Source organism: Psammomys obesus, unplaced genomic scaffold (assembly GCF_907164565.1).
Source record: "Psammomys obesus unplaced genomic scaffold, mPsaObe1.curated_primary_1811, whole genome shotgun sequence".
In the NCBI taxonomy this organism is placed as follows: Eukaryota; Metazoa; Chordata; class Mammalia; order Rodentia; family Muridae; genus Psammomys; species Psammomys obesus.
In genome coordinates, this window is record NW_026590062.1 from 21,724,514 (window position 1) to 21,739,207 (window position 14,694).

General features: G+C 51.3%; 1 protein-coding gene across 10 annotated transcripts in view; it reads right to left on the reverse strand.

The window, feature by feature from the left end:
- Positions 1 to 1,206: 1,206 nt before the first annotated feature.
- Gtf2ird1 (GTF2I repeat domain containing 1) overlaps positions 1,207 to 14,694 on the reverse strand; it is an 86,873-nt gene continuing 73,385 nt past the window's right edge. For 3 of the 10 annotated variants that reach the window (XM_055605692.1, XM_055605694.1, XM_055605701.1), the window contains exons 22-26: positions 13,919 to 13,947; positions 5,367 to 5,444; positions 4,569 to 4,761; positions 3,694 to 3,731; positions 1,364 to 2,690 (exon numbers count right to left, since the gene is read on the reverse strand). In XM_055605692.1, the coding sequence (XP_055461667.1) occupies positions 2,314 to 2,690; positions 3,694 to 3,731; positions 4,569 to 4,761; positions 5,367 to 5,444; positions 13,919 to 13,947 (715 nt within the window). In that variant the 3' untranslated portion in view covers positions 1,364 to 2,313. Of the gene's footprint in view, positions 2,691 to 3,693; positions 3,732 to 4,568; positions 4,762 to 5,366; positions 5,445 to 13,918; positions 13,948 to 14,694 lie in introns of all 10 variants that reach the window. The other 7 variants (XM_055605700.1, XM_055605699.1, XM_055605698.1 and 4 more) reach the window with 5 other exon arrangements.

The following is a 14,694-nucleotide window of genomic DNA, read 5'->3' on the forward strand; positions in this document are numbered from 1 at the left end:
GGAACATGGGGCTTCATGTAGAACAGGATGGCCTTGAACCTCTTTATGGTGTGTGTTTATGGTGTATGTATTTGAATGTGTAGCACACGTGTGCAGATGTGCTTGGACATGTATGTTTGGAGACCAGCGGTCAACACTGGGTGTCTGTCTCAATCCTTTCATGACATATGTATAGATATTTATTTACATAAATATATGTTTAAAAATCACATTTAGTGTGGTGCTGGCGGTGGCACACTCGGGAGGCAGAGGCAGGTGGACCTCCGTGAATTCAAAGGCTTCATCAAGACCACCCCTCCCATCACACTCAGTGTGTGTTCTGACATGACAACATGTGAGGTCAGAGGGGAGTGTATGAGGCAGTATTCCCCTTTCCTCATGTGGTCCCTGGGGCTGAACTCTGGGTGTCAGCCTTTGCGGCAAGAGCCTTCACCCACTAAGCTATCCCTTTTCATCTTACTTTTCGAGGCAGGATCCTCGCTGAACCCGGAGCTCACTAATTCACTTAGGCTAGCAGGCCAGCAAGTACGGGAACTGTCCTGCTTCTTTTTAAAATAAACAAAAGATTTATTCATTTATTCATCCGTCCATTCGTTCATTTTGTGTATGAGTGTCCTATTTACACCTGCATGCCAGAAGAGGGCATCAGATCGCATTTTAGATGGCTGTGAGCCACCATGTGGGTGCTGGGAATTGAACTCTGGAAGAGCAACCGGTGCTCTGAACCTCTGAACTATCTCTCCAGTGCAGTTGCCCTGGTTCTAACCTCCCATTGCTGGGGTTAAAGGCCTATACCGATGCAGTCACAGCTTTTTTACATGGATATTGGAATCAGAGGTCAGATCAGCATGTTTGAAGGAAAGGTGTTTTCCTCAGTCACCTCCTCAGTCACCTCCTCAGCCGCAAACGGGGAGCTCCCCATCCTCCTGCCTCCACTGGGATAACAGGTTTGCACTGAAGTCCCAGGGCCGGGGTGGAATGAGTGACTTTGTGCAAGGAAGACAAGCTGTGTGGCCTCAGATCCTTGGCGGTAGAGAAGACAACTTCCGTCCCTGACACCACGGCCCAGCACTCAGGAGCACGAGACTTACAGACATGGAGTCAGGGGCACCTGAGCTGGTGTGCCAACTCAGTCTGCAGGTGAGGCCACACTAACAAAAGAATACACATAACCAGAAAAAATAAATAAAGGTGACACTTGTTTCTTTTTTTTTTTCTTTTTACTTATTTAAAAAGGCCTTGGCGGCAGGAATATAGTGTAAAAATCATTGGAAAAACTAAAAGGCATCGATACATATCCGAATATACTTTGTACATAAATTACATTTCCTTTAAGTCTTTCTGAGGTGAGGTCCTGATTCGGCTCTGAGGTCTAGTAATCAAGGGGGCCCGGAAGCTGCACGTTTAGTCCGGAATAGTCCACCATGTACACTGGCCACTGCTAGAGAGAGGGGACAGAGGGACCAGGTTAGGACTCCAGGTGTCATGGAAGGACTTCCAGAACAGTCAGCGTGCTTTCTTTGAGGGTGAACTCAAACGTCACTTATGAAGCCCCTGAGAGGACAGGAGGGCTCGCCCAGGTTGCTCAGGAGAGCCTGGTGACTGTCCCCACCAGGGGCTCAGCATGGAGAGTAGACACCAGCGAAGGCTGAGTCGGCAGCGGTAGTAAACTCCAAACACCCAGCTTCACCCCAGAGGTACCGTCCCACCTCTCAGGGTGAAAGGAGGGAGCTATCAACGATACAAACAAAGGCAAGGGAAAAATGAAAAGTCTGGGCTTTCGTGAGTATCCAGAGAGGGTTGGAGGGGCACAGCAAGCATCTGGAAATCCTAAAACCGGTCTTTTTTGCTTTCAATAGTTTTTTGTTGAGAGTCTCAGCTAACCCAGGCAAGCCTCAAACTTCCCACGTAGTTGAGGCTGACTTGAACTTCTGGTCCTCCAGCCTTTCCCTCCAGTGTGGGGATTACAGGTGTGTGCCACGAGGTCCAGTTTATGGGGAATATAACCCAAGGCTCCATGCAGGTAAGGCAAGCACCCTGCGCACTGAGCCACACTCCCAGTACCCGGTTTGGCATAGCCCCAGCTGGCCTAGAATTTCCGACTCTCCTTCTCTCCACTACTGGGACTAAAGGCATAGCCGCCATACCCGGTTCTTTATAGGAGTTTTCCTCTGAAACAGGAAAGGGCCAAACTCAGCAAGGCGGCTTTCTGTCATGTGACCATCTACCCTCTGGCTCCTGCTGTCCTTATTTACACACATGGCTGGTGACAACCACATTCCAAGCACTGCGCTGGCTGCACAGACCCTCAGTTTATCTTGTGGGCAAAACAGGTGGATGCATCTGCGCCTGTGCGTGCGCCTGCGTGGTTGGCTGAGTCCCTCTCAGAGCCCAGTGCCTCCCAGTTGCTGGAGGTGTGGGTGGCCCTGCCCGAGGGAGGGCCAAAGGCCACAAAGAATTAGGGTGAAGTTCGGATCTGCGTGACTTTACCACGAGGGAGATCTGGTTGGTGGATGCCACAGACTCTGGGTTAGAGGATGAGGATGAAGAGGAGGAGGAAGAGGAGGAGACCGAGTTGCCTTCAGAGACCCGCTTTCTCTTGCGCTTGGGAATGTTGTCTTTGGCTGGTGGAAGAAACAGTTGCTGAGGCCGGATGGCGGGGGCCGTCCTGTGTCGGCCTCCTGAACTCCCTGGAGAAAGCCCCTGCGTTTAGATTCTTAGTGTTTTACTTGTTTTGATGTCCTGGGAATAGAACCCAGGGTTTCCTGTATGTTGAGCCCCACCCCGAGCCCCTCATGAACGATCTCCCCCCGCCCCTTGCAACTAGAGGATTCTAGGCAGGTGCTCTACCACTCAGCCATGCCCCAGGCGGCACGCCCCAGGCCCTCGCCGAGGGATTGTAGGCAGGTGCCCCGCCCACCTCTGAGCTACAGCTATATTCTTTCAAAGCCCTAACTTGGCATCCTAGGCTCAGTGGCTCTCCCTACTCTCTAACTGGCTAAGGCTGACTTGTCTCGCTTTAGTCCCTAAGCATGTCTAAGGTCTCACTTCTGGCTCCTAGTCACCTATCCGTCTCGCTGATAAAATACTCCTCCCCCACCTCAGCAGCCTCAGTACATGGCTCTAGCTGTCTCCACAACCTCACTCGGATCAGTAAACCTTCACTATGGCTGTCTACCCCACACCTTTAAAAGCCCTCAGACCTGTTTTTCTACACACTTCCTACGAAGGTATTTCAGTTTAATTTGTTGAGACAGGGTCTCATGGCGCCTAGGCTGGCCTCCAAGTAGCTGAAGCTGGCCCTGACTCCTGAATCTCATTCCTCTGCTCCGCGGTGCGAGGATTAGAGGCACGTGCGGCTATACCTGGTTTACAAGAGGAATCATGGGAGGCTTTTGTGTGTACTCTCCCAACCGATCCACACCCAGCTTCACCTACTTTTCAAAGGAACATCTATGTATGTGTATGTATGTGGCACATGAATGGAGGCCAGAGGACCACGTGCAGGAGGAGTTAGCTCCCTCCCTCGTGTGGGTCCTAGGGGCTGAGGTTATCGGGGTTAGCAGCAAGCACCTTCATCCACTGGGCCACCCAAAGTCATGCCTACCTGTGCTTTATTTTTATTTTTATTTTTGAAGGCAATACACTAGTCCCCATGAGGCAGAAGGCTGGCCTCTCCTGCCTCTGACTCACCTGGCACCTTGGAGTCGTTGCAGACTTCCGAAAAAGGTCTGAAAAGAGAGAAGCAAGGCCTCAGTTAGCAGCTTTCCCCTCCTCGCCTGCCCCTTGGATATGGCCACCTGACTCTCCACAGCTGAGATGCAGCTGCTGTGGCTACAGCCAGGTCAGTTCAAGCTAGAGTTTCACATCCTAAGTGTGGCTCAGTGGTCCATGTGGTAAGTATGCAGTTCCCAAGCTGGCACACTGTCGTGATTGGCAGACCTTTAGGAGGTGGGGCCTAGGGGGAGGGGGAGGTCAGTGTGGCATGTCCTCAGTGGACGCTGGCACCATGGCTTCCTTTTGTCTCTCTCTGCATCCTGGCTCTAGGGGGAGGGAGAGGTCAGTGCGGCATGTCCTCAGTGGACGCCGGCACCATGGCTTCCGTTTCTCTCTCTCTGCATCCTGGCTCTCAGAGGTGAGCGTCTCCTTCCACCATGCATATATAGGCTCCCAACAAAACCAGGCTCAAGTGACCAGGGCACAAAAATTCTAAAACTCTTTTTCTTTAGAGACAGGGTCTTGCTACGTAGCCGAGGCTAATCCTTGCTCCTGCTTCTGCCTCTCCATTACTGGAATTATACAAATACATTAGCTCATGCCAATAATCGCAGCACGGAGGAGGTGGAGGCAGGGAGACTGGCAGCTCGAGGTCAGCCTCCGCTACACGTATGGTCCAGTACAGCCTGGGCTACATGAGACTCAAAACAACAACAAAATCTGGAGTTGATCTTTTGATTCAGGATTCTCCCTCTTCGACAGACTCTGCCTGACCCTGATGATCTGTGTCGTGGTTAGGGCGGCACCCTCTCCCACAGCCCTTGTCCTGCTCTCCACCCCGTAGCACTCACTGAAGCTGGTTGATGATAACCATCCGCACATGCTCCCTGGCCTTCAGGATCTTCTCCAGCCGATGGATGTCATAGGTGTTGGGGTTCCGGAAGGGGATGTCGTCCGGGAGGCCTTTCACCTCCACGGCATCTGGGCTGTCCCGGATCAGTTTATAAGGGACCAACACAGGCCGATTCAGTCCCAGGGCCTCGCCTGGAGAGCACAGGTCAGAATTACAGAAAGATGGCCCCGAATCAACATGTGAAACTCCAGGAAAGGATCATGATTCTGGCAGCCCAACTCAGCAGCCAGCCCAGGGACAGCAACAACCGCCCCCCCCCCCAACCCCCGAACGTTACGATAGTTAATCCTGATCAACAGATTCTAGAATTACCCACAAGACACATGCCTGGGTGTATCTGTGAGGAAGTTTCTAGACTGAGCTAACTGACATGGACCCACTCTAAGTGTGGGTGGCACTATCTCACCGGCTGGGGTCCAGAACTGAATAAAATGGACAAAGTGAGCTGGGTACCAGCATTCACCTCCCTGCCTCTTGACCGTGGATGTGATGGGACCAGCAGCCTCATGCTCCTGCCACCATGCCTTCCCTGCCACGACGGACTGTGTACCCTCAGACTGCGAGCCACAACAGCCCCTTCCTTCCTTCCTTCAGTTGGTACTTTGTTACAGCAATAGGAAAAAGTACCTAACACACACACACACACACACACACACACACACACACACACACCATCAGCCACTGTAGTCAGGCAAGCTGCCCTACAGACCCACCCCGGCCACTGGGGAGCACTGACCGTATTTCTCATTGAAGAGCTCCTTCACCTGCTCTCGGAGGATCACCTTCTCCCCGAGTCTGTTGGCATCATCCTCATCTGCAGGGAAACAATCGGACTACAGAGCTGCAACATGCTTCTCCCGGTGGCCCTGGCCTGCTGGGCAGCCGCTCTAGATCCTGCCTTCTTCACTGTAACTGCCTCGCTATCATAAGCATATATTCATCTACACATCCATCCATCCATCCGCCCACCTACTCATCTTTCCACCCACACCACAGGCATAGAGCACCCCAGAGGAGCCAACAGTGTGGAGAAAATCAGCCATAGCCCCAGATCAAATGTAGCGGAGCGCTCGGTGACATGAGGCACCAGCCAGGACTGCCTCCTTTTTTTATTTTGTTTTCACTTCTCTCTTTTTCTTTTTGGCTTTATGAGACAGGGTTTCTCTGTGTAGCCTTCTGGCTCTCCTGATCTCCCTTTGCCAGGCTGGCCTTGAACTCTGCCTGCCTCTGCCTCCTGAGTGCTGGGATTAAAGGCGTGCACCACCGGCCTTGTTTTCATTTTTCTAAGACAGGGTTTTACACTGTTGCCCTTTTGTGGTTCATTTGAGACAGTGTATTCCGCTTTAGCCTCCCCAGGACTGGGATTAGACTCAAAGCTTGGTTTATCCTGGTTTTGGTCTCTGCTCTGAGGGGCCATCTACCTTAGCCATTGTCATCTTACTCTTTCAAATCCACTGCATTAGCCTGAAGATTAACTGTGTCAGTCGCTAGGAATCCATAAGGAATGATACATGCATAAACACACACGGGCCAGGTACATGAAAGCACAGCCAGATATCTGCACAGCATCAACACACGGCGTGGCAGCTGTGCTAGGGCTGCCCATCGCCCATCTCGGCGGGAAGTTCGAGGGCCTTGAATGGCCTTGGTCTTCCCCTAGCTGGGTGGAATGGGCTGCCTCCCGCAGGACGCAGGGGCCACTCTTGGGAGTATGTGATGTGGGGAACAAAACCCCACACCCCCTCTTCTGCTCACAGTTGCACGCTACCTCCCTTTTCCGGATAACAAGATTAAAAGCAAGAAGAGCCCCCACCCAGTTCAAGTTCACTGGGGTTTTTGTTTTTCCAGCTGGGCCTCAATTTCATGATCCTCCTGCCTCAGCTTTCTTGGAAGGTTGTTTTTAATTAACTCATTTTGTTTGTGTGTTTGTATGTACATATGCATGCATGTGGACCATGGCAGGAATGTGGAGGCCAAAAAGCAACTTGTTGGGTTTTTTTTTTGTGTGTGTGTGTTTTAAAGATTTTATTTATTTACGTATATGAAGGCTCTATCTACATGCACACCTGCATTCCAAAAGGGGCATCAGAGGGTTGGGAGCCACCATGTATGTGGTTGCTGGGAATTGAACTCAGGACTTCGGGAAGAGCAGACAGTGTTCTTAACCACTAGGCCATCTCTCCATCTCTCCTTGTCAGTTTCTGAAGCAGAGGCTCACCATGTGACTCAAGCGTTCCCTAACAGCTGCTCTGGACCGCTCAGAGACCTGCCTGCCTCTGCCTCCCGAGCACTGAATGAAATGCATGAAAGCATGCTCGCCTCGGAGGAGGACCTGTAGGTGTCTGTGTCCTCATACACCAAGTGGGTCCCAGGGACTGAACTCAGGTTGCCAGGCTTGGGTCCTGAGCCTTTAGCTGAGTCAAGGCCAGGGTGTTATCTTTCTTTTTGTCTCCACCTCTCCCCCCTTTCCTTGTTCTTTCTTTCTTCCTTCACTTTGTCTTGTTTGCTTTGAGCCAGGGTCTCAAGTAGCTCACTACTTGAGTCTCAAATTCAGTATATAACCAAAGGTGATCGCTAAAGATGGCTTGATCTTCTTGCCTGGACTCCCGAGTGCTGGGGAGTGCAGACACGTGCCACCATGCTTTTTAGTTCACAAGCCGATGCACTAGCCCACTCCTAAGTTGCTTAGCAACCTGCGATGGCATCACCTGCCTACATCAGGTGTACACTCAAGCTGTGCACCAGAAATAAAGGACTGGCCTATCACTGCAGGCTCTTCAGTGTCTCGGTTTTTCTTGCCTTCCCTGCTCTCTCTCTCTCTGGGGGTGTGTGGTGGTGGTGCCCCATCCCTCTTTCTCTTCTCCCAACGCTCTCCCACTGTCTCCACCTCCATATAATAAATCTCTTCCTAACACATCTGTTGAGTGCGTGGTATTTTTAAATAATTGTTACAATGCCTAGCTTGTAATTTGTTCAAACAGTGGCACACACAGAGATCTGCGCCTCTGGGACTCTTCTGGGTTTCCAGTCTCCTTGATCCGGGGGTTTTTCCAGCTGTGTTTTGTCTCTCTCCCCAACTCCCAATTGTCCCATCATCTAACCTCTCGTCAGCCTACTGCAAAGACCAGCGTATCCAGCAAGCACCCACCCGGCTCCACCCGCACCCTGCCCTTACTCTTCTAATGTGGCTCAGAGACAAATAACGTGGCCACTCCGTGCTGATGTCACACCAACTCAGATGAAAGGGCTGCTGCTCTTACCAACTTGGTTGGTCTTCAGAAGTTAGTGTGTGTATTCATGTCTTTGCACCTGCAAGGTCCTTTCTCAGAAAACTTTTTTTGAGAGTCTCTCATTTGGAACTGGTCAAGCAGGCTAGCCTGGCTGGCTAGCAAGCCCCAGGGAGCCACTTGTTTCCCTCTGCTGCTCCAGAGCTGGGATTAAAAATGGATGCCGCTCGACATGGCCTTTTCTCTGTAAGTTTCCTGAACTGCTGAATGAGTCATCCCCAAGTTCTTCCGCTGCCTACATTTACACAAGGTTTCTGGAATCTTTTTCCGTTGTTTTTGTCTTGTTTTCCGTTTTTTTCAAGACAGGATTTTTCTGTGTAACCCTGGTTGTCCTGGACTTGCTCTGTAGACCAGGCCGGACTCAAACTCACACTGATCTGCCTGCCTCTGCTTCCCAGAGTGCTGGGATTCCAGGCATGCACCACCACGGCCGGCTGAGTTTCTGGAGTCTTATGGAAAAGTCTGAAGCTCCCTCAGCCTTGTGGAGTTGCAGAGCTTCTTATTTACCAACCCAAAGACATGAAAGTTCCTTTCCAAACACGTGTGGGGTGCAGGACTTGAGATCTTTAACCATTCTAGGGGCAGGATGGGTCACAGTGGTTCTGGCTGAATCTTCAAAGACTAAGAAATGGCCCGGGTCTCCCAAACGCCCTGGGCCTCCATAGCTCCTCTTGGAATAACGGAGGAAGCATGGGGCAGATCTGAGCGCAGCAGCAGCAGGGCACCTACCCACAGAGGCCTCCCTGCCCCACCCTGGCAGAGGCCAGTGCTTCCGAGGAGACAGAATGGCAGTCATTACTGGCGCCCTGTTAATAGAGAGCAGCATAGAGCAGGAGTGTCTGGTGCTGGAATTTCAGCATCTTTAGATACTGAGAAAAGACAGTATCATTTTGAGTCCTTAAGACCAAGACAGAGAAGGAAGGGTGGAGAACAAGGAAGGCAGAGACTTAGAGGACTGGGGCCAGGAAAATATCCCTCAAGCCTTGGGGAAGCCAGAAATCCCCGAGAAAAAAAGGCCTTAAGACAGTAAGTCAACCTACCTAAAATTGTAGACCGTAAGGTGGCTTCTCCAAGACCAGAGACAGTAAGTTAACTTATCCAACATCACAGAGTAAGCTAACTGATCTACGATCACACAGTGAGCTAACTCATCAAGGATTACAGAGTCAATGAGCTTATCTAAGATCCCAGGCGGTAAGTTAACTTATCCAAAATCAAAGATCATAGTTATCCAACACACAGCTCAGATGTGGCAAGCTTCGTCCCTAAAGGGGAAAAAGGGACTGCCCCTGCTCCTGTAGCGTCCCTCCCTTGGTCCCTGCTTGTCAGATCAACCCCAGTCTGGTTCCCAGGCTTGTGTCAGGCTCCCTTCTCCACGGAGCCCTCCTTACTTGTGAGGTGGCGTAGACTGAGAGAGGCTTAGCATCAGCAGCAGGCCTTCCCCTCAGCTGTGCATTTCAAACTGGGCCTCAGACAATACCTCAGAAACGGGGATATGAACTTTCCTCAGTGATAAATCCATGTTATAAAAGATTTATCAATAAACTTGCTTAGCAAATATTAAGTTGGCCAGGTGGTGGTGGCGTACACCTTTAATCCCAGCACTCGGGAGGCAGAGGCAGGTGGATCCATAAGTCTGAGGCCAGCCTGGTCTACAGAGCGAGTTCCAGGACAGCCAGAGCTACACAGAGAAACCCTATCTTAAAAAAAACAAAATAAAACAAAACTAAGTGAAACAAAGAAACAAACAAAAAAGAAGAGAAAAAGTCCTAAAGTAGCACTGGCTCTGCCAGGAAGCTCCAGGAGGACCCTGGCTGGCAGCTGCTAAGGAACATCATTCCTCCAGCCAGGCAGGGTGACCTTGGTTACCAGCTACCGTGGTCTGGCTTGAAATAGGTGTGACAATATTTTGACACTGCAAACCTCTCCATTTGTTAAAAAATGACTAACACTTGCAGTTTCTGTCTCCATGAAACTCATTTAATTGCTCAAAACTTGAGGGGGGTGGGAACCTGAAAGCAATTTACAGATGAAAGCAACGTGATAGCTTAAACCCACAGAAAGCCACAAGAGATTTCTGTTCCGGGCTGGTTTCTCTTTGGGAACATGAAATGATTAAAGAGTTTTAATTTCCCCCCTCTTATTCTCTGAGTGCTTGGAGTAAATGCCCACCGAGGTGGGGCTTAATCTGCCCTAATAATTTCTCGTAATTGAACTTGAACTGGGAAGTCCACTGTGGTGTGTCCTAGATTAGCCTGGGACTGCTGGGAATTTGGCTTTCGCTCCTCGGAGTGCAGAGGTTTCCGGGCTGCAGAGACCCAGCACAAAGGTTGGCCAGGCCTACATCTGCAAGGTCTAATCCAGGCTGCAGAGTTAGCACTTCTGAGCCCCCGAGAGCCACCTGGCCTCGGTAGTGAGAAGGCAACCCTGTTCCTGTTTTATAGATAAGGGCCCCAGTGCTCTGCCTGTGGGGACCCCAGTGCTTCCCATCTTCCCTGACAGCGCACCCTGGGGCCAGAGGACACAACGCTGCTGCTGAACGACGACGATGATGGTGTGCGTGCATGCACATGCAAGCATGCCAAGTGTCTGCGGGTGCCTGTGGCGGCCACAAGTGGGCATCGGGCCCTCAGGCACTGGAGTTCTGGGCCACCTGATACTGTTGCTAAAAGCTGACCTCAGGTCCTCTGGAAAAGCAGCAAACACTCTCAACCTCTGAGCCATCCCTCAAGTCCCTATTATTATTCGGGTTTTGAGACAAGGCCTCTTGTAGTCCAGGCTAGCCTCAAACTTACTATGTAACTGAAGCTGGCCTTGAACTCCTCCCAGGTGCTGGGGCCACGGACCACCCCACCCTGCAGAAGAAGTGCCTGGCTGTTTGGAAGGTCATAACTGGGCAGCAAAGGGAAGTGGGTTCTGTCAAGTATGTGGGAACAGCTCTTCCCATCCTCCCTTGCAGCAAACCCTGTAAGAATATTCTCTGTGGTAAGTGACTGACTACCTCACCTGAGCTTGAATGTCTCTGGTGACAGGGAATTCACTACTCCCAAAGCTCTGGCTTTCCCCTCTACCCCCCTAACCACTCAGAATTCTGCAGACACAGACCTTTAGGCAAGTGTCACCTTCATTATCCATCTTTTACACCACCCTCCTCATCAGCCACCCCATCCCATTCTAGATCCTCCCCCTAGCCTTGGCCCTCCTGGACTCAGGAACTCACTCTGTAGACCAGGCTGGCCTCGAGCTCGGAGATCCACCTGCCTCTGCATCCGAGAGTGCTGGGATTACAGGCCTGTCCACCTATTCTAGATCTCACTTCCTCTCTCTCTGGGCCCACCCCCTGGGCTCAGGCCTCTGTAGACCTTCCTGTCCTTGGCTCTAGTGTTATCTTCTGTAGTCCACCTGCCCCCATGGAAGCTGCTCACCATAGTTACTACCAGAGAAGTCAATTCTGACGTCATTTGGAAAACAGAACCCTAGTGCCTGAAAATAAAACCCAAACCACACCAGACCTGGTGGCATGAACCCGTAATTCCAGTTACCTGGGAGGAAGAAGAGAAGGATTGCAGATTCAAGGCTAGCCTGGGCTACATAGGTCAAACACAGGTGAGAGCTGGGTGGTGGTAGTGCACTTTTAATCCCAAGACTCAGGAGGCAGAGACAGGAAGATCTCTGTAAGTACACACACGTACACACACACACACACACACACACACACACACACACACACATGCCAAATATGCAGTATTTATTTTTTTTGAGACAGGGTTTCTCTGTGTAGCCTTGGCTGTCCTGGACTCACTTTGCAGTCCAGGCGGGTCTCAAACTCACAGAAATCCACCTGCCTCTGCCTCCATGAATGCTGGGGTTACAGGCCCAGCTGTAATTTTTTCCTTTGTTTTAAAGCCAGGCTGGAGAGATGGCTCAGAGGACCTGAGTTCAAGTTACCAGGACCTGTGTCAGGCAGCTCACAACTGGGAACTTCAGGTGACATCTTCTGGCCTCTGAAGGTGTTCCATTCACAAACACTTTTCTTTTCTTAAAAGTTAACTGTTGTAGCGTGAAAATGTAATTCTGTCACCGGAGAGGCAGAGATAGGCCAGCCTTAGCTTCAGGCCAATGAGAGATATTATCTTTAAAAAAACAAAAGAGCAGCTTTACAGGACCAACATCCAGGGTTGCTCTTTGACCTCTGCAGGCGTGTGTGTATGTGTGTGCACACACACATACACACACACCCTGAGAATTCTAAAGCCAGAGCCAGGTGGTGGTGGCGGCGGCACATGTCTTTAATCCCAGCACTCAGGAGACAGAGGCAGGCTGATCTCTTGAGTTTGAGGCCAGCCAGGTCTACAGAGCTAGTTCCAGGACATCTAGCTAGCACTACACAGAGAAACCGTGTCTGGGAAAACAAAACAAACAAACAAAAATCCTAAAACCAAAGAACAAAACCCATCAACCAAGTAAATACACCAGTTTCAAAGTGGGAGTTTAAGACTGTAGACAGGCCCCGTGTGATTGCAGCTAGTGTCAGGAAGGGGGTGATAAAGTGACACTCAGCAGGCTCAGAGTTTCAGCACAGTGGATGGGGGCAGGGAGGGAGTGGTGGTGGGGAGGGTGGTCACAACTTGGCTCCTGCAAAAGGTGGGGACGATCTCTCAGATCTCAGCCAGGTGAGTCAAATGCCGTGGCTCTGAGAGAGTTTCTTAAACTTACGTCTCCTCCTGTGAGAAGGTAATCAACCCCAGAGTGGGAGCATACAACTGTAATCTCAAGACTGGAGGCTGAGGCAGGAGGATCACAAATTTGAGGCCAGTCTGGGATACATACAAAGACTCTGCCCCCCCAAACAAGTGGGGTGTGGAAGGCAGGGAGAGCCTCGGGGCTGTGGGGATTGGCTGAGGTGAACTCACTGAGTTTCTACGGAGGCAGGAGGTCCAGCCACATTTCTCTGCTGCACCTCGCCTCCCCTCGCTCCCGGGGGACAGGAGCAGCACCACCCAGCAATACCATCAGCTCAGGTAGTCACTGGTTACCAGTCTGGAGCCAGGAGGCCTGCATTCACAAACTCAGGAGTTGCGGTGGAGGGGAGGAGCTTGTTAGGAAACCAGGGTCGGCCCCACAGAAGGGACCTCCTGGATCTCTTACTGGTAGACAGCCCTCTGTGCTCACAGGCCTGCCTGGCTGTCCTTCCTGAGGAAGTACTCATTCCGGCCCCAAACCCTCCAAGCTCTGGCTCAACCTCTGGCCTCACCCAGGGCTTTCTCAGTGGGCACAGGAGCATAGAGTCTACTCAGTGAGCTGCTGCAGAGGGTACACTAAGGCCAGAGTTTCTGTTTGTTTTGCATTAAAATCCTTTGAAGAAAGGGTCTTGGAGACTAGAGATAAAGCTAGAGATATAGGGGCTTGCCTAGCATGCAAGAGGCCATGGTTCCAGCCCCAGCAACACATAAGCCAGGTATGGTGAAGTACATACAAAATCTCTTTTTTTGGGGAGTTGGAGAGAGGGTTTCTCTGTGTGGCCTTGGCTGTCCTGGAACTCACAGAGATCCCCCTCCTTCTGGCTCCTGAGTGCTGGGATTAAAGGCATTTGATATGACATCCTGCTACATGTAATCTTAACAAGCTTGATTTAGCCATTGCCCAGCCCCTGACTAGGAGATTCTAGGCAGGTTTCTACCACTTGGACACACCCCAGCCTTTCAGTGGGGATTTCACAGAAGCTCTGTTTTTGGTTTGTTTTTTCAAGACAGGGTTTCTCTGTGTAGCCCTGGCTGTCCTGGAACTCACTCTGTAGACCAAGTAAACTTCAAACTCGGAGGTCCACCCAGGGCATCTGCAGCCTTTCCCCCTCAGTCTGAGGCAGACACACAGGGGGCTGGTGACACAGCAGGGCAGTACCCAGGTCCTGCTCCTGGGCTAGGCATTGCGCTCCCAGAACCGGGCATGAACCCCACCCCCAACGTCACATACCTCCCAAACCCACAGATGAACCACTTACCAGGCTTTGGGATGAGTCCTTGGAATGGCCTGGAAGGAAGCAGAAGAGGGGCTTCAGGGGGAGGCACTGGCGAGAAGACCAAGTACATGATGATACCAGCTTGCTAAGAAACTGCAAACAAACGCCCAGGGCCCTTTTCAGACATTAGCATTTAATGTTTGACTCTGAGAGCGGACTTCCCAGAACCCAGGACAGCCTTGAATTCCCTATGCTGTAGCCAAGGCTGACCCCAAACTTCTGATCCTCCTGCCTCTACCTCCTGAGTGCCGAGACTACAGGCGTACATCACTACCCCTGATTTAGGAGGTGCTGGGGCCAGAATTCTGGGCTTCGTGTGCGCCACACACTTTGGAAGCCAGCCAAGCCGCACTGTTTTGTTTTTGTTTGAGAAAGGGTCTCATTCTGCAGCATGCAGCCCGGGCTAACTTCAACTTATCACCATCCTGCATCCACTTCCTGAGTGCTGGGGTGAGAGGCATGTTTTGGGGTCTGTACCGTGTGTGCATGTGCACAGCGGCAGGTACTCTGGGTGCAAGCCTGACAGTGATTGGCTTCCGGTATCTTCCTCAGTCATTCTACCTTGCTTTGTTTTGAGACAGGGTTTCTCTGTGTAGTCCTGGCTGTTGTGGAACTCACTCTATAGATCATGCTGGTCTCCAACTCAGAGATCCACCTGTTTCTGCTTCCCAAGTGCCCGGATTAAAGGCTGCACCACCACCCAGCACCGTCTGGCTCGCTCGCTCCCTCTCTCCCGCCCCCTCTCAGTGGAAAGGTTT